This window comes from Rhopilema esculentum, chromosome 3 (assembly GCF_057945365.1).
Source record: "Rhopilema esculentum isolate cy_ngs chromosome 3, ASM5794536v1, whole genome shotgun sequence".
Taxonomy (NCBI): domain Eukaryota; kingdom Metazoa; phylum Cnidaria; class Scyphozoa; order Rhizostomeae; family Rhizostomatidae; genus Rhopilema; species Rhopilema esculentum.
In genome coordinates, this window is record NC_142817.1 from 1163993 (window position 1) to 1183540 (window position 19548).

General features: G+C 35.3%; 2 protein-coding genes across 3 annotated transcripts; one reads left to right on the forward strand and one right to left on the reverse strand.

The window, feature by feature from the left end:
• The first annotated feature begins 1791 nt into the window (after positions 1 to 1791).
• LOC135692790 (U3-aranetoxin-Ce1a-like) lies at positions 1792 to 3238 on the forward strand. The gene is made up of 3 exons (XM_065211089.2): positions 1792 to 1975; positions 2498 to 2617; positions 3010 to 3238. Exons 1-3 carry the CDS (start codon positions 1856 to 1858, stop codon positions 3118 to 3120), a joined length of 351 nt encoding a protein of 116 aa, XP_065067161.1. The 5' UTR covers positions 1792 to 1855; the 3' UTR covers positions 3121 to 3238.
• LOC135692787 (mitogen-activated protein kinase 14) lies at positions 3007 to 19034 on the reverse strand. 2 transcript variants are annotated; one of them, XM_089113279.1, is made up of 13 exons: positions 18829 to 19034; positions 14002 to 14131; positions 13480 to 13538; positions 13102 to 13213; positions 12415 to 12444; positions 12162 to 12209; positions 10756 to 10870; positions 9883 to 9954; positions 8619 to 8698; positions 7409 to 7487; positions 6794 to 6903; positions 6330 to 6393; positions 3007 to 5963 (listed from the first exon to the last, which is right to left on the reverse strand). In XM_089113279.1, exons 1-13 carry the CDS (start codon positions 18939 to 18941, stop codon positions 5908 to 5910), a joined length of 1068 nt encoding a protein of 355 aa, XP_088969405.1. In that variant the 5' UTR covers positions 18942 to 19034; the 3' UTR covers positions 3007 to 5907. The 2 variants fall into 2 exon arrangements, with proteins under 2 accessions (XP_088969405.1, XP_088969404.1); XM_089113278.1 differs by lacking the exon at positions 18829 to 19034 and adding an exon at positions 17476 to 17655.
• Between the last annotated feature and the right edge of the window lie 514 nt (positions 19035 to 19548).

Genomic DNA, 19548 nt, shown 5'->3' on the forward strand with positions numbered 1-19548 from the left:
TATCTGACGTTTTTAAATTGAGGCGTGTCAGACGAAAAGTACTTTAGTATGTTTTCGCTTTTCATTGCTATTTTCAAAGTTTGAAATGGGTCATGTTTTCGCGAAATTGGAGATTCAGTATTAACCCTCCATTCCACCGTTAATTGTAGCGCACCTTTTCGCCTTTCTTTAGCATCGAAGAATCATGGTTTCAGTTTCCTTCACCGAAATATCACCTTCCTTTTTATCTTTATACCCAGTACTTTAGACCAAATATTTAAAATATTTTATCGATAAGGTTTTAAAAAGTCGAGGGAATAATCATTCCTTCAGGCTCATTTTGCATCGCCAGAACTTTTTGCTTTGCTTCTTTGTTTTAAATTTATATAAAGTTATTGGTCGTCAAATAAGCTGGTAGATTTAAACATAGTCAGTGAAAAGAAAGACGTTATTCCTTCTTTGACTATGATTTATGCAATAAAAGTCAATGTAAATAATAATAATAATAATCGAATGTTTTAACAGGATAACCTATCAGTACAATATATGCTGTTATCATTAGGTTCTGAAACTTAATAAATTCATGGTAAAAGATCTAAAAACGGATTACAAGAGTTCAATACAGTCCAATCTAAAGATAAAATAATTTTACATCAAATAAAATGAGTTTCTAAAAATCGTCTAAAAATAGTTCTAGATTTAATCTTTCTTGCACTTAGTGGCAAGTCATTAAATTCCTTTCCTGCCTGATAGTAAAAACCTTTGCGTCCAAATTCTGTTTTCACTTGAGGCAACTTGACTAGATGTTTGTCGTTTCTAGTATTTTTCCCATGAGCATTTATAACGAAGGATTTTTTGTAAGGATTTTTTGTAAGAATTCTTGCTAAAGATTGTGCTCCATGCCTAAAATGCTAAAATTTTCTGAAATCATAGATTTGTTGTTACTGGTATTTAGTTTAAAGGAAATCTCTCAAAATAGATATGGCTACTAGGGTAAAAGCTAAAAGGGTGGGGACAATGGATATAACTTCATATAATTGGCAAATTACAAGCGCAGTTGATTAAAATTCGGCAAATAAACACAGCAACTGTAGGAAGCTCTGCGTCAGCGCTTGACCATAACAGATGTTTTAACATTCATTTGAATCGTGTAGTCAGTTCATAAAAATTGTGCAACAATGTTGATACAAAAATGTTTTGTAATGTTTCACCGATGATCTAACCATTTGGCAAGGTCTTTAAGGTCAAACTAAAATTTTCTTATTCCATGCTAACTATTTGTTCACATTTCGACATTCTGTTTTAGAAAATGTCTTTGTCCATCCAGCCTAGCTCGTTACTATGCGCACTGTCTTTGAATACACCCTGTTACATGCTTCTAAACATTATATGCGACCACATAAAATGATACTTTCATTACGAAACATATATTAGGAGAAGAAAAGGTTTCATTCATAATTTTGCAGCATTTGAACTTGCTTTGAGAAAACTGTGTCAAACACAGGCTCAGTCAGGGTAAAAAATTTTGAGGTACATGTTCAAGCTAACTGAATTCTCGGATGATGTTTGCTACAGTAATTGAAAGAACAGATAAATTAAGTGAACAGGCCAATCAATAGAATAAGCTGAAACAGCAGATCTTCAGATTTTTAAATGGCCTGTTTGTATTCAGTTGATCAAAGATTGATGGACACTTCACAATTTATTGCAACGTTAAATAAAGACTGGCCTGAATCTACAAACGTTAACAGCTCCTCCTACTTGCTTATTTTGTGACGTCAGAAGGTCAGATCTATAAAACAGCCGGAAGATGCAGCGAAAAGCAACATTTGAAAAGTGAATAATTTTAGGCAAGAGATCTCCTATATTCAACAAAATGGCAAGAATCACATTCTTCTTACTCGCTGCTGCATTGTTGATGTGTGCTACTGTTTTTGCAGAAGAGAGAGAGAAGAGGCTTATAATCGACAAAATCACAGACAAAGTACTTGGAAAGGTTTGTAACCTATTGTGACTCAGTGCGAAAATCGCTCTTTGTAAATGTCTGCTGCATTTCTTTAAGTGATGAACTTGTGTTCAACTGAAATAGGAAAAGTTTTAAGCAACTGTTTCGATCAATCTGCCAGGTAACTTGATCGATCTTTTTTGCAAAGGTAGCTTATCATAGCTCATTCGAAGATAGAAGCAATTGTCATCCACAATGCGAGTAATAGAGTCTACGCTGCATTTACCTACTCCAAGGAAAGCAACCAGAGAATTCCATCATCATAGGGCTTGGTCTTGATGTCTGCAATGGCATTACGCTTTTCTTCAGAGATATTTTCACGCAGGCATTTCTTGTTGCCTCAAATCGGATAGAAGAAAATCGCTTTTTTGTTTCGATTCAACAAAATCACAGAAAAAGAATAACTTATTCTGTGACAGAACCTAGGCCCTCGTCTATATTCGTACATCTATTATATTATTCAAGATAAAATCCACTTCTTTTATCAGCTTTTCCGATCCTCTTTCGTTGCAGAGATGCAGTGAAGATAGTGATTGCGATGTCAACCAATGCTGTGTGCCACGTCACATTCTTGGAAAGCGATGCCGCAACTTGCTGGACGAGGGAGACTACTGTGCAACCGGATTCTTTCAGGTTTTCTATTTCCTTTTCAAAATTTCTTCTGTTTTTAAGAATAATCTTACAAAAACAAGATGCCGATAGGGTCACAAAACGCCATCTAAGTGACGTCACAGTCCCTTTAAGGACGTCATCGATACAACATAGCTACTGCCCCACTCAGCAAAGTAGCGCATAGGCCGTTACTTGCTCTCTGCAAGGAAGCTGAATAGTATGACTTTAATTGATAGATAAACAGTTGTAACTTCAAGGTTTGGTTAGAACGTGTCAATTCACCTACTGTCTGAAGGAGTTTCCTTTGTGGCAATTTGGATTTGAACATGCCTTGGATAAGCTACATGAGCGTCATGACAATAACTTTGATCCTAGTCAGCTGTCTTTTACATTGAAGATTCTTCTTTCAACAGGCGGCTCTTGATCGCATCGTCCGAAGGTGTCCATGCCAAAGCGGCCTAAGTTGCAAATACAGAAGAAGCATTGGGCTTTACAAAATCTACAAATGCCAACAAGATAATTAAACCTGCATTCAAGCCCATTGCTTTGAAGCCTGTTGGGATGTGTTGCCTGGACATGTATTGAAAATTTGTGCAATATTTTATATATACGCTCAGATGTAAATGAAAAATTGTCGTTTTGTACCATTGTTTTCTTATATCATGCAGACTCAAAGTCGGTGAAAAAATTTCTACACAGGCATTCTGTAAACGACTGCTTTACAGTTAAATTTACGAAAACAACCAGAAAATAAAACACAACTTAACCTCTGCATAAACCCTTTGAGCTACTCAAGATATGTGTTTCGATCCAAATGATTTTAGCCACAATTTCTATGCATCCCATTATGTTACAAAGATAGCGTATCCTTGAAAGTTTCATCAGAATGTAATCAAAATAAGACACTTGAAAATTATGGTTTGTTATAGGTATTAAAAGTAGAATTTGAAAAATTAAGAGTAGAATTTTAGCGAAATGGAGTGAGTAAAAATAGATTACTTCTCAATGTAGAGAGAATTTCCCATTGGGTTCTTCTCGTTTGAAAACGTTAAGCTGGGAAACATTGAAACATTTAAATCGATACGAAAGGCAGTCATTGACGTCTATTGGGAAGTAAATAGAAATGTTTTTGCCCGAAATGCAAGGGATTAGGCAAATTAGAAATTTGACGAAATGCAAGGGATAAGGGGAATTCTATCGAGCACGAAAATAAACGCTTTTCTTCAAAATACTAGAACATTTTCGTACGATTTTAAAAGAAGTGGCCCATTATCTATCAAATAAAAACAGATGTAGTAGAAAGAAATTCAAATTCAAATTCTGCAGCTGTGAGGGGCATTCAAATAAAGTGGAAAGATGTTTATCTACTGACTAGCATTCAACTCTAATTTCAACACGTAATAGGCAGAAAAAAGGCCTTCTTTATTTGCTAAATTATTTTAAGGGGATGCAATTGGGCTCAAAGATTTAAATCATAAACTTCAGTCTTTTATCAAAATTGTCAACCACTTTTCTCGTTTCGACCTGAAGTTTTATCTGAGCCATGCATCACAAAAGTGAGCAGCAATACTTAAAAATAAGAAAGGCTTCTTAAAAAAAGCAAGGCATAAAAGTATACTTTCAATGTCTTTTAATTAAGCTTATTTCAGCAAGAATATCAAATTTCCCTAGGAGTATATATAGTTGATGGACATATTAAATTATAACATCAAAAATTAAGTTCTAGCAGACGGACAAGGAGAAGAAACGTTTGGAAAAGGAGCCTCGAGAGAATAAGACCTATCAAACGAAACTAAAAAGTCCAAGTCCTTTTGCGGCTGCTTTCAAATTACACAAACAATGGCCATTCGCTCCCCTGCGCCCATATTGGGATTTAAAATGCATTTTCGATGGAGGCCTCCATAATATACAGCCACCATTCATGCTGAAAATACTTTTGTGGTCACAATATTTCGAAGTTTGATAAAAGCACAGTTCGGTTTCTAAATTAATTTGCCAATTCCTAAATACTACGCGTATCATTTCATTTGAGCCACACCACAAGAACTTAAGATATTTGTGCACTTTACGTCAGTTACTTTCCAGGTTCAAAAACAAAAAATTGGAACAACGGAACATTGTAGTTGGTAGGAAAAAATCAGCATAAATGATTTCATTCTAGAAACCAATGTTACAATGTTCTTTTTTGGGAAATATTGATTAAATGAGAAACATTTAAAAAGATTTGACTACAACATAACGCTTGGCATTATTTAAAGATTGTTTAAAAGTAAATTGAGAAGTGAAGGAGACGAGACAATTTTCTGCTACGTAACGATGAAATAAAGTTATTAAATTTATCAATGAAGTAAAAAGTGAAAAACACAGTTGCTGTAGATCTATTCTTCAAATATTTTCAGTTGCAGAATATGTGGGCTCAGCAACCTTGTTGCAAGGTATACAAAGGTTTGAAATTTCAAAAGTGACCTACAAAAGAGTTTTGCATCTCATATTAAGATGTTATTCTATTTTAACGAAATTGTTCGAGATTATTGCAATACACATCCTCAAAAACAGCTGTTTGTAGTTTTTATGAATGACGTCATGATAAATGGCGAAATATTTTGAACGAGTGACAAACATAATATTCCAAAAAGATGCTAAAATCTTTTAAATCGCCTCAGTGGAAGGATGACGGCAACAAATCAACACAACTAAATTTGGACAGGTCATATCTTGAAACTTCAATATTAGTGAGAATGCCCAAAAATGTTTTGGGGAAGATAATACATAAGAAATTAAACTAAAGAGGGTTTTTCTCTTCTGAAAAGCAACTAAATTTAACTTTTACTTCGCAATTAATACAAAAATGTAGATTTTCAAGATGCTAGAAAGTGTTTTAGTTATGGGCTGTAACAAGTAAACTCAATTAATTCTGTCAAGTTTTATCTAATGTTTAGTCTCTACAAAAGAATACCACAATTCTGGCTTCCATTATCGATGATATTACCCTACACTAAATCGACAGATCTCTGCCTTTCACATAATAACACAGTTTCTTAGCCTGTCTACCTAAAGTCGGCATTGACTTTGGTAATTCCACATCAAATATTATTCCCTTTACCATATCTAAAAACAATTTATCAAGTTTAAAACTGAATAATTTTCAGAAATGGCGACTAAGAACCTGCTCTAATACAAAATATTGTGAAAAGTAATTTGATTGGTTAGGAAAATCTGCAGGTGAGTCCAGCAGTTATACACAGATGAAAAAGAGGCTACATGAATTTCTTTCGCCAATGATCAAATTACCAATAGCAACGGCATGAGAATTATGCAGTGTCCATTTCCTCATTTCGAAAACTTTTTATGGCGTTGAAAGTTAATTCTGTGCAAAGAAAAAGATGTATGTGAGTCCTAGAATCAACTTGCCGAACGCAAAACTACAATTTGAACTAAATAATACTGCTTTGCAAAAAATGAAAATCTTCAGGGTTTCAACTTTTAAAACGTTTAAAAAAGGGACAAAAAACTTTGAGCACGAGCAGAAAAAAAACCATGGATAGAGACTAAAGACAAAACAATTAAGACAAAACAACAGAACAGTCAATTATATAGAAGCGATATCATGGTCCGCATTAGATTTGCACAGGAAAGAGGCGGATTCAACATTTCGCCAAAAATGTAGTTCAGGTCAACAATTTTTCCGTATACAAATAATGAAAAAGATGCAATGAACAAAATTGATCCCAACCTCGCCACTGGTCAATATCTAGATCAGCATTTTCGTATTCGTCTGTGAAAGTTTCACCTGTCGGCTAAAATAAAAAAGACGATATACATCTCAGATAGGACAGTGTGAAGATAGTGCAAATGGCGCCTCGGTGGCCAGTAAATATTCAGGCTTGCTTTTAAGGAAAAAATGATTAGAACAAAGGTCCAAAAGTCTTTTGAAAAAGAGCCGATGTCATTATTATCATGGAGGTGATTCGATTGATAGGTGTGGAAAATCCACAGATCAAAAAATCCCAGTTGAGCATCGTCTACTATGATGCATGGAATGTTCAGTACGCCCCTAGATCAAGACTACAGGAATCTTGGCATTGAGTAGACGATATCTAAACTACATTTTGTAACAAGGACTTGTCTCTAAACATGAGGCAACAACGTGTCACCTGCAAAAATGGAGAGAAATAAGCCATAGTCAAAGCTACCCACCTCATCATCCGGATCATGGTATTTTGCTAAATACGGGTGCTTAATTGCATCGTCGGATGTGATTCGGTGGTCCGGATCCAGCACTAGCATGTGCTCAAGCAATTCAATGGCTGCAATTGTTAACGGGAAAGTTATCAATAGATAAAGAAAAAATGGAGATAAAAAAGGCACAAAAACTCACCAGCATTTTTGAGGAAAAGACTAACAAGTTTGGGTGGTGCCAAGTTGTGGCATAAGCTTGATTTGTATGTTAGAAAAAAACGTTCTCTTTATATGCTTTTAAAAAAATTCGAAAAAGAGGCGAGAGATTGTAAGCACATCAATATATATTTAAGTACCGATTTTCAGTTCTTAATTACATTCAGCAACCTTTTAATTGTTAATTTAGGAGAAAAGTTAGTTTTTTTTTGTAAGTTTTTTCACGACCCCCTTTAAAACCTGCTTTTCATGGCCAACTCTGTCAGAATAACCAAAAATAAAATCAAAATGGGGGTAACGCTTTTCAAGCTCCTTATATAAAAAAGGGAAGGGAACGAGTCTTTGTGTTCACCAGTCTACGAAAGGGGCATTCTTCTACATGAACTGACCACATTAATACGAGCAAAATGAACAAACCTAAAGGATTCGCCCCGATAAATACTTCTGAGAATGGCCTTTTTTTGTACTCTGGCATGGATTTGATATAGCTTATGGCCTGCAAGAGAAACCACGAAATAAGTGTGCGCGACGAAAGAGCAAGCTCGACATTCTGTGCCACAGCCATTTCATTATTAGTCACTTGCGCAGGAGCCAGGCGCAGTTATTTGCAACGATTGAAACGTATCACATGTTAATGTGCGCTGTTGATAAATTTTCGTTTATTTTAGTTGTAGTAGCATGAGCGCGACTGTCAATGTCCTTACACACTTAAGAACAAAGAAAGTTGCAAGAACATAACAACATAAAGTAAAGCAAGTGTTTTTATCTGCAAAAAGTAAACGAAAGCAGATGAGTATCACGCTTGATAATGTGACGTCACTATCAAAGTCCTTGAAACACACACCAAACCAACGATACACGAGCCGCAGCCAAGCCAACTTTCTGACTATCTGACGTAAAACCATGTTGAAACGAGCTTTCAAAAGAAACGAGGATACGATTGAAACATTCCTTCCTTTTCAGTCAAAGCTGACATTATTTTTCCTACATAATCACGGACCTTTATTAAAAACACCAGCAAACCACTGCAGATTCTGGGAAAAAGTCACAGCTCAAAGACTGCAAAAGAGCCTAGATATCGAGAACAGCTGTCTGCTGGCGCAATAAGAGCACTAGCTGTTGGCTAAGCTGTACAATCAGAAAACATGAAAACTGATATACAAATGGAGAAGAAATAGGGATATCAAGGTGTAAGTTCGAGTGGTCACGAGACTGCGAGGCTAGGTCACAAATTGTGGACATAAAAATTAAAGTTTCTAGAATCTAAAACAAATCTAAGTAAAGGGACACAGATACTGCAGATCCACAACCTCTTTTCTTCTCCGTTGTCAGAATATTTAAAAAAATATTTTGCTGGAGCTGCCAAATTTAAAACAAAGTCACTCAATTTTTGTGAAATTACGATTAAAAGGCCAATCTGAATACAACACATGAGACAACACCTCATTGAAAAAGCCTCTTTCATTTTACAAAAATTTGGCAAGAATCAGAAGAGCCAATTTTGCTAACAAACAGTTTTCAAAAAGCATTTTAATTAAGATAATCTAAGTACCGCACAGCATTTCGTCTTTATTAGAACTCGGAGTTATCAAAAGCTATACTACAAATTATTTAAAGCTTTACTTACACTTTCACTTGTTATTTTTGCCAGAAAATCAAGAGATGGCTTTCCAACCAGTTGCATGATTTTCGTGAGCTGGTCAATATCTTCAAACCAGTTAGGGAGCATCATTTATCAAAAAATGCTTGTAAATACATCATTTATAAATACTTGAACGAAGGGCAACAATTTGGAGGACATTGATAGACTAAGCCTCTAGTAAAAAATCAAAAACTATGAAACTAAATATCAGAATCAAAACTATCAAAAAACTATGACGTATTGTTTTCGTATTGACATTGCAAGGATTTACTTCATCTAAGCGAGATATATATTTAGACGAAGAATCTTTAGCCAATCTCATTTTGCGCACAGCAAGATACCAACGGTAATAACATCCATCTATGTTGACGCTGTTGTTACCGCAAATAGAAATTAATGAAGAAACCACGAAATTACATGGACAATGAAAGAATACTAAGGTCCTCCAGATTCAAAGGAAACGATGGGAATAAAGTCTTCTATAAACAGAGCCACTTGTATCACACCTGTGACTTTCTTGTAAATACTGTAATTATTTAAATCATCACGCGTAATGTTGAAGCATTGCAGTTTTAGGCTCTTTTCTTGTGTTTGTACATTTCCTTAAACATTAAGGCAACGTATGGAAAGGTAATTTCGTTTATAGGAAGTAAAAAATGTGCACGAGTAAACATTGGGATACGCGCAACGCCACTCCTGTATAGATGTCACCCAAATTTCAAATGCATATATGCAATTTGTTTGAATAAAACGCTTAAAACAACAGTTACTGAGAATCTGTAAAACTGCATTTTGAAAATGAGTAGAAACAATAAATACAGAGACAGAGTAAAGAAAGAGAAGAACTTGCTGCCGGACATTGCATAACCTAGCCCAGAATTTGAGCAGATGGATGGGATAAAGGAGAGTCTTCCTTGGGTGGGTGGGAAAAAAGCATCTTCCTTGTTTGCAAATACCAAATGATGAATTGACATCAGTCAACGAAGGCATCTAGCACACAGGCACTTTGCCAAATAACATTTAAAAGGTATAAAATTCTCGAACTTGTGAAATAAAATGTCAAGTAGGCCGAGGATGAAGAAATTTCTAAACAAAGATTATTCAAAAGCAATTATTTTTATAACTGTGAAAATGTTTACATCGATCTCGTCCTCGGTAGGTGTGTCTTATAATCTAGTACTAGATAAAGACACGCATTTATTTGTACAATTTTTTAAAAAAATGACACTATTGATCTTTGAAAGGATACGGTCATTGCCAGGAAATAATACTTTTGATGTTAACAGTTCGGCCATGATACACCCGACTGACCAGATGTCGACTACAAAATGAACAAGAGAGAATAATGTAAACTAACTTTTAGCCATTGTCAGTTGTTGGCTACTCAAAGGAATGATTTAGTATTAGGTGCTCTGTTTTCTCTTTTTCGTGCTATTTCAAAACTGTAAGTGGGGTGTGAAAATTTAAATTTCCTTAGAGCCGGAAAAATAAAAACCTGAGAATTCTTCAGTGGCTTAAACAATCTGTTAATAAATATTAGCCAATCAATGAGCATATGTGTGGCACCACATTCACTGATTGGCCAATTCTTGTTTGAAAGCATTTGCCGATTGTTTTATATGCTTTTCTTCGAAAACTACAAAAAAGAGAATCACAGGAGGTAGTTATTTGGGGGGCAATTAACAAAATCCCATGTCAAAAAATAACGCGATCGAGGAGCGAGAAAAGCACAAGATGAACTTATTTTAAATTCCTACAGAGCAAAAATTGATGTTTAAATTTTTACAATCTTGTTTCTTTGAAAAGATTATTTGCAAATTGTGGGTTGGATAGATGTTCTCAAGGTGTAGCAAAATGTTAATTGGTAAGTCAAGAAAAAACAAAACATCCTTGCTTTATTACTAGGGTTTCTGTGTCTTGACCAGTTCAAGGAACACCACCTTGAAAACATCTAACACTGATCACAAACAACCGGAAGGAAAATCTTCCCACAAACTATATACATCAACTCTAGAAATCAGATGTTCTATGGCAGAAAAGACTCAAAACCATTTCATAAAATGCCTATTACACTTCTACTTATTTGTCTTGCCATTTTCTCAGAGAGGCATCACGCGCTTACCTGTTTGGTTGTAATGCATCCAGTTGAGCATGATCTCAGGTGCACGGTACCAACGCGTTGCAACATACCCCGTCATTGATTCATCAGCCATTCGAGCTAATCCAAAATCTAAGATCTTTCAAAGAAACATATGAGATTTTCAAATGATTCATAACGTTCTATAAAATGTCGATAAAGAAAATACAAAGATACGGAAATATTCCTTATTGAATGTGTATCACGTATCATGAAATAACTGAAATAATTGAATAAGGAATAATTGCTAGCAGTAACCAAGGATAACATAAAACATGATAAACTGGCCCACGACCATTGCTGTTTGGCCTTCTGAACTATCAAATTTCTTTAAACTCTTGACAACTGATCTTTCAGCAATTTTATACCAAATACTTCCACAAGGACCAAGCAATTCTTCCTGAGAACAAGACCAACATGGAATTGATATTTTATTATGTTTCTTTGCTATGTTTTAGCCATGCTTATCTCTTCATTATTATATTTCCTTTCCACCTGATAACTTCTTTCGAAATATTGTCCCAAAAACATTTCCTTTAGCAATTTAATTCTTTAACAGTTGTTAATTTTGTCTGCACTGTTGGATACAAACACAAAGCCAAGTATAGCAGGGTGAATGGCAGAGAACGGTAAGACATCGAGAAATATGCAGCAATTTTAGTTTTAAATGTAAACTATGCCACTGACACTGTCTTACGACCTGCAGAGGCGATGCATTGCGTGACAGCATCATTCCACACACACAGTACACACACCACCCTTTGGTGGACTTTTCTTTCTAGTGATATATTCATGTGGTGCTTTAATTTGCGACTTTCGAGTTAAAAGTTACCAATAGCGCTTACATTATCAAACTAAGAAAATCAGCTGCCTTGAAAAACGAAGTATAGAAGCATTCAAGACAATAAGAATATGTAAAAATATGCTCATTTTCCCAAACCCGTGGTAAAGTAGTATCTGTTGAAAACATGTTGGATGAATATCTCCGAACCAGCTTCCATGTTTCGCACAAGTACTTTATATTCATACAAGGTCAAAGAATAAATGATTGGCGATCGATAATTACTGGATCTCAAAGAGATTTTGATGCTATGTAGAAACTGTAAATTGGTTTCTACCAGAATGTATCAAAACAGAAAAATCGTATGAAAATCTATGCTTATAAAGATTTGCTAGGAAGAGGCCTTTCATTGTCGTTAGATCTTGTTCGATGATAGAAGCACGGTTACTCAAGCCAGCGCTTTATCATATGTTTTTTATCTTTCACTTGGAACAGAATATTCACCCTCGATCGACATATGGAGCAAATCGCTAACGACACCTTAAATAACGAACAGCAACAAAATACATATGACATTTAAACAAATCATTGCAGATAAAAAGAATCTCACCTTCAATTCGCAGTCTTCATTGACAGCTATATTGCTTGGTTTTAAATCCTGAAAGGAATGAAAATTCCAAACAGAATTTAGATCAAATATTACAAGATATCTTATTGGCAAGTTGAAGAAGCTGTTGTGCTTGGTGATGTTCGCCCTGATTGATGTCCTAATCCTAATATGTCATGATTCTTGGTCCTAAACTTCTACTCTGTTCTGGAAATTTAGTCTTTTGATAAGTGTGATGTTTAGGCAACCAACTTACCCTATGAATGATTCCAGCTGAATGAACATACTGAAAGAAAAATAAAAAACCAATCAGAAAATAATTTTCCAAAGTTTATTTACCAGTAAACATTGGGAGGTGCAATGTTTTTGTTTTATTCAATATCTTGCAATAAGGGTAAATTTTGCTATTCGCTACAGCAAAAATAAAAAAACGAAAAACGGGAGCATACGCACAATTAAGTACTTTCCATCTGAAATTCCACAAAATATAAACGTCGGATATTGACTAAAGATATGCAGAAAATTTTTATCCAGATATGGGTGGCAAGAAGCATGAGAGGAAAAACAGCATTTACCAATATCAGAATATTTTATTCCAAATTAGACAGTTTCAAAAACACGTAGATGAAAAGATGACCTTAAGTGGTGAAGGGCTCGAGTATTAGGCGAGAACCGGCACGTTTCTGTCCCTGGGGGTCGCCCAAGGGTAAGGACATTGTCGCTACTATACCAGTGACATAACGCAGTTTAAGGTCCTAAATGATAAATGACAAAAGCAAACTGTTATTTATCTAGAGCTTCTTTCTATTCGCAAACTTATAGAAAAACAAGAAAGAGGCCTAGTTATATTTTGTTGTGTTACGGGAAAGGCCTAGGGCATACAGAAGAGCCTCTTTCAGCCATATTAATGCCATTTCTATGACTTGTAACATTAGAAACATACCTTAAGACCGCGTAGAACCTGATAAATTAGAAACTGTACATGATCGTCTGATAGATGTTGAACCTTTCCAACACTATTTAAGTCTGCTCCCATCAATGGTGTCACAAGATAACTAAATAAAAAAGTTATAATTACTCAATACAGTAGAAAGGAAATCAAATCTATCATATATCAAAATATCAAAATTTTCAGAAATTAAATCCTGCTTTACTATTTATTGCCTTTGAGGTCTGACCAACTCAGTAATTCACCATAGAAAAATCAAGAAATCACTTCTGAACTTTGTGTCAAGTTTTGCATAGGCAACACACTGATTTCACTGTCGGTGAAAGTTGAAGCAGCTGCAGTCTAAAATGTTGATAGCTATAATTTACTCACACATCATCAAAATTTTCCAAAGTTGCAGCTGTTGTAAAGGTGTCGATGAGACCAATCACCTATAGTAAAAAAACATCTTTAAAAACAAAGGAAGGTCATTTCTGAAGTTAGCTAGCTGCAAAGTTAAAGAGATTCTCTCTGTAATTAGCATTTAAAACGGTGAAGAAAAACTGAAGCAGGCAAAGGTTAAAGTGAAAAACCTTTGGAATGTTATAGAGAACAGAACATCAGTTAGCCATGGAATCTGCCATTTTAACGTAGCCACTGAAAAAATGAATGAACAAATAAAGCCACTGAAAGAAAGAATGACAGAATGGATGAAAAAATTAAAAAAAGGAAAAATTAAATAAATGAATGGATGGCAGAATGAATGAAAGAATAAATAAATGAGTGAATGAATGGATGGACAAATGCCAGATTAAGATAAATGATTCATACAAAACTAATGAAAGTGATGAATTTGAGAGGATGGACCAATATAACAACATGCACAGCCAAAGAATTTGTCCTTGAGAGCCTTACGTTTTCGTGCTTTAGATGTCTGAGCAGCTGCAACTCTCTGTAGGTTCTTTTTGCATGGATTATTGACTGAAAAGGGCGTGATAGCTTTTTGACAGCAACCATCTGGCCATCGTTTGTATCATTTGCAGAGCTAAAAAAAATCATGCAGAGGTATCTTTCCCTTATTCAACTAATAGAAAGAGATGTTTCACCATTCAAAAACAGATGTGCAGCAACATGCTGTCGAAACAAGGTCAAATAATTTGAACATATTTTTTAAAAAAATTGCTGAAGCCCTATTGTTAAATTTTTCAAAGTTTCAAAGGGAAGGTTTTGTGATTGAAAGATATGTTAGAATTTCAGAAGTATCACAAGATATTCACTCATCTCGAAGCTTGTGTTTATCACATTGAATAGAACTCAAACTAATAGCAGTAGTATGGAACAAAAAGGTGACAATTAATGAAGCATGCTAATTAAGTACTGTTCATCTCCAACTGCATAATTTGTGAACAAGTTAATGATGTTCATCCACATAATTAAAACAATAACAAACATTCTCAACAAGATACTAGGTACAAAAAGATTTTCTTTTGCAATTGTGCACTCCTGAGTTGATATTTACCATTATTTAATATCAACAATACATGGACAAGGAGTGATTCTGTTTGTGGGTAAAATAAATGTTTAGGCCTATAGAAATAACTGTTTCTGTGACAAAATCATATTGCTTTTGCACCATATAAATCAATGCACACAAAACATAGAACATTCATGAAACACAAAATACTTTTATTACATATTGAAAAAATGCTGTTAGGGTTGAATATATATGAAAAACTATAAACCGGAGTGTCTTCAGAGGCAGTTAATTTACCATTTGATAAAAGCATCACAACAAAGTTTTGTGATGTTTAATTATATCTCTGAAGTATATTTTCTCTGAAGTATGTTCAAGTATTATTTCTTCTTCAAAAGAAAGCATTTTATAGAATATGCACATTATGAATATGTACAATGATATCTGCTACCTCAGCAATGATACAGAAGTCAGTGACAGATCCTGCATGGCAATATTTTGATGGACAGTGGGGTCTATGAAAACTTTCTCAATACAGATATCTTCAAATGATTGCAAAACAATTCTACATTAACTAGCAGGAAATTTAACCGACTAAGTTTAACATCATTTTAGAAAAACCAAGTATAGCTTCTCTGTCAAATTCCTTGGTCTCTGTTCAGTTCATAACACAAAAGGTCTCCTTGAAAGCATCCTTATTTCTTGGTAACAAGAATGAAGAAACAATGGATAAAAAGCCATTCAATTGGTATCAGATTTCATTGAATATGCAGAGTAATCAAGATGTGCAAAACGCTCCATGCAGACAATTTTTATATTACAAAGAGTGAGATAATGACTTATCTTAACGGGCAGATATGATATCTCTTTCTCATTCTTTTTGTCAGAGATACTTAGAATGAGTTTTGCCCAGATGTCAAAGCTTTGATCAATTAATTGTTGCTTTGTCTTTGGAGGATCTTCTATCATGGCATTTCTCATATAAAGCCAAACATTTTCAATTATATTGAGGTCTGTACAATTATACTGAGTTTAAAAATATTGTTTCATAATACGACTTCAAATCCTTCAAAGTTGAAAAGCGTAGCTTCTCTGCAACAATTCTGTTGCCCCTAACAGAATCTTTCTTGGACAACCTGTTCTCCTTGGTTTCCCAAGTGAACAACTTTTTTCGAACATTTTCTAAATTCTATGGGCAGTAGACTTTGAGAAATCTATTGTCTTGCAATTTCTTCATTAGAGCAACCTGCTTGACGTAAAATCTTTATGGCTGCTCGTTCTTCTTCACCCTATTCTAGTGTTTCTACCATTACTCACAAAAAGAACTTCCAACACCTTTGAAAACATTATTTGCAATGAATAAATTGCTTATTTTCTGATGCAATTGTCTTATTTTCTCCACAAAACTTAATTTTACTTTTTCCACTTACATGGCATTTGTAAAAAGTAGGCCAAAAATTTTGCTCGACTGTTCAGATACTTTTGAGAGGGGAGTGTAGTTATCGCCTGAGCTTCTTGTTTTATCTGTCTGATTAGGTGTTTTAGAAATGGGACCACTGCATCCTCTTGGGGGAACAACATGATAACAATATTATTGCAAAAATTTGTTTAAGTCTTTATTTCTAAAGGGTTAACTGTCTCTGGAAAAATACTCCAAAGGAAAGAAAACAGTCTCTCAGCTTTCCCTTGTAGTACAAGTTTCAGGGTTGTGAATTATGTTTATGAAGCAAAGGCAACGTTTGCTGACAGCACAACCTTCTCAGGTTGGCATAGAAAGAAGTATATACAAATGTGCAACCAGGGCAGCTCTTATGTTAGCGGTGCTGAAAGTTGATGTAGATTAATAGGGTTGTGAGACCATCAGTGCCATCAAAGATTACATTATCAGGAGATGGGTACAATACTGCATTAAAAAGAAAACAGAATTTTGCTCAAAAGTTGAAGCCTGAGCGTTCTGCCCGAGAAGAGCAAGTAATATATAAACATATTCAGAGTCCGGCAAAAGCCAGTATCAATAATATGGATGAGAAATGGAAGATACTTTTTGTCAATAACCTTTTTGTGAAAATCCATGCTCAATACTCCTGAAAACAGGATTGATTTAATTTCAAAAGTGGTTTTATTTAAATTTGACTTATGACAATCAAAATTTGATTCAAAAGACATCAGGCGGTAGAAGCTCCCTAGCAAATATTTCTTTGTTTTCAATACGTAAATGTTAATGTTTCTAGTTTTTATTTGTGTGGAATGAAAGACTGTGACCAAACCTTATATGCCATTGGAAATGACACAGTCACACTGGGACAATAGTTCTGGTAAAAAATCTTTAACATTTAAGTTTGGTTTGTTTCTGAGTCAATGACAGCCAGCCTTACAGTTTGACTTATTGCAAGGTATTTAAGCATTTGAGATCTCAGCAAAGTAGACTGGGTACTGTACCACTAGTCCAGGGCGGAAATAAATATAAATAAAATGCTGAACGAAACTGATAGTTTAAAACTCAAATTTACTTTTAATTTGATGATTCTTGGTCAAATAGAGGTAGAGAGCACAAAAGATCAGAGAGGTATCAAAAGGCACATTCCGAAGGGCTTCATTTGCTACAAAGTTAAGTCGTTTTTCAATAAAAATAAGGGAACCAACATGTTGTGTTTTTGTCCACCACCACCGTACCAGGACCAAACGTTTTCGTTATCGCACAGCGAATGGGCGCAATCACAATTATCTTGATGTTTGATACGGGGTAATTGGTTCAAATGCTAGAGAACATATTCTTGAATATTTGGGGACATCTGTCATTTCATTTAACACTGGGTAATTTGCAAAATTGTCGTAGTGCAGACAATAGTTATGGTGGCCTAAGGTTTGCATGATGATGGACCCCTCGCGTGTTTAAAACAAACCATTCCCCTTACCATACTTGACCGAATGCACCACCACCAATTGCAGATAAATCCTGGTATCGAATTGGAACATTCCATTCCGTTTTATTCAGTTCAATATGATGAAATCCAAGCGGTACTTCATCCATTTTGAAAGTTTTAGCAACTCCCCTGACTGCGATAGTTCCGCGTAGAGGGAAGCATTGAAGTGGATGGAGGCATCTACGGTATTCCCAGGCCACAGGGTGCCTGGCACAGTCCCCTTTTCCCAGCAAATCAAAATGACATTATCGTGGTGACACTAGGGGCTAAGTGGTGACACTAGAGGAGGGGCTAAGGAGGCAATATTTTGGACCACTTTAGATAAGGACCACGGAAAATATTACGCACTGAGAAGGCTAAAATTCCATGCCCCCCCCCCCCACATTTTTTACAAAAGAATAGAGCGTTGTTCAAAATCTTTTGTTATGCGTGTTAAATTTTCCTTTGACCCCCCCTCCCTCACTTTCCAACCTATGTCTGAGCGCGTGTGTTAGATGTTTTGTATGCAACAGACAATGGGCTTGTTCACTACTTTGTGATGATTTGTAGCCTGGTTCAGGGCCAAGGGGAAGCTGTCGCCCTCCAAAGCACAAATTCTTTCAGAAAATATGGGATAATTCAAAACTTTGTTGGACAAATTTAAATTCGGTTGGAAAATCTTTTGCCCTCCCCACAATATTTGAATGCAAAGTCACCCCTGAATTGTTGAAAGAATTTCAATGTAAATTCTTCGCCCTTGACAATTTCTATGGCAAGGGCAACGTTGGGGATTGCATTCAATCGTCTTGAAACTCCCCTTTATAGCTAATGATACAAGCAATGCTATTTAGAACGATAATATTATCTAAATTGAAAAATGTCTTCAAAAGATTCTGAAAATTAGATTATATGATATCAATATGACCAACTTTTAGAGATCAGCTTTATCCTTTAATGGGGAAATCCTTTTGGGTATTTTCACTAGACTGGAAGATTGTGAAATCAATTAATATTTGTTTGTTTTGCACATCATTGTTTTCAGATTCTGTTAACTTTTCAGGTGCAATTTGAACAGGTACTGTTAACGACCAAGTCGAGAACTTCTGATTTATCGTTAAGAGTCAGTCAACATCCAAATTCCAATCATATTAGCAAATTATACTAGCAAATTATAAGATGATGAAAATACGAAGTTAAATTTTCTTTGATTTTCCATTGATATCCCAAAGACGAAAACGATAATCGACTCTTTGTATTCCGGGAAAAATACCTGCTGAACCATTTCAATTGTTTCCCGGTTTGACCCACTAAAAGCTCATTGCAATATGTTATTGAATGAAAATTTTAAGAAAATTTGTTTCTCACCACACTTGTCCGTATGCACCAACGCCAATTGACGCAAGCTCCTGGTACCGCGATGGCACAACCCACACAGTTCTGTTAAGTTCTTCTTGATAAAAACCCGGTGGAATCGGCATCGTTCATTTAAAAGTCAATAGGAACGAAAATGTTCAATTTTTGCTGACAACTTTGACGATTATTTTTTCGACTTTAGCAATAAGGATTTTTGGGTCCTTTCACGAACACTTTTGCACCTGTTCACATCTCGGGTTTCAAAGTGATGATTACAAAGGGCAGAAGCAAGTTGAGTGCACCTACGCAGAGGGAGCCTGAATAACTGAACCTTTTGTTTCAACAGAGCAAAAGCAGAAGATTCTGAAATTTTAGACACTCCCGAGCTACGAATTTTGACAATACTATGTTCAAGCATTCGATTGAACACTTAAGATATCGACTGAACCAATCATCTGAAGGTCTGGCTGACATTCCCAGAGAATTAAGTCTCCCCCATATGAAATCGGGGTGAAAAATCCACAATGAATCCTTTCACTTCGAGCAGTAAAGAGGGAGGTTTAATCCGTCTCTCTCAGCCTACCAATGGGATTAATCAACAAAACACCAAGAATTAACAGTAAATTCTCATCGAATAGTTACATATAGCATCTATATGTGAATATTAATCATATTATGGTGTTATGAATAGGTAAAACTGATGTTCATTTTAATGAATTATTAATCCCAAAT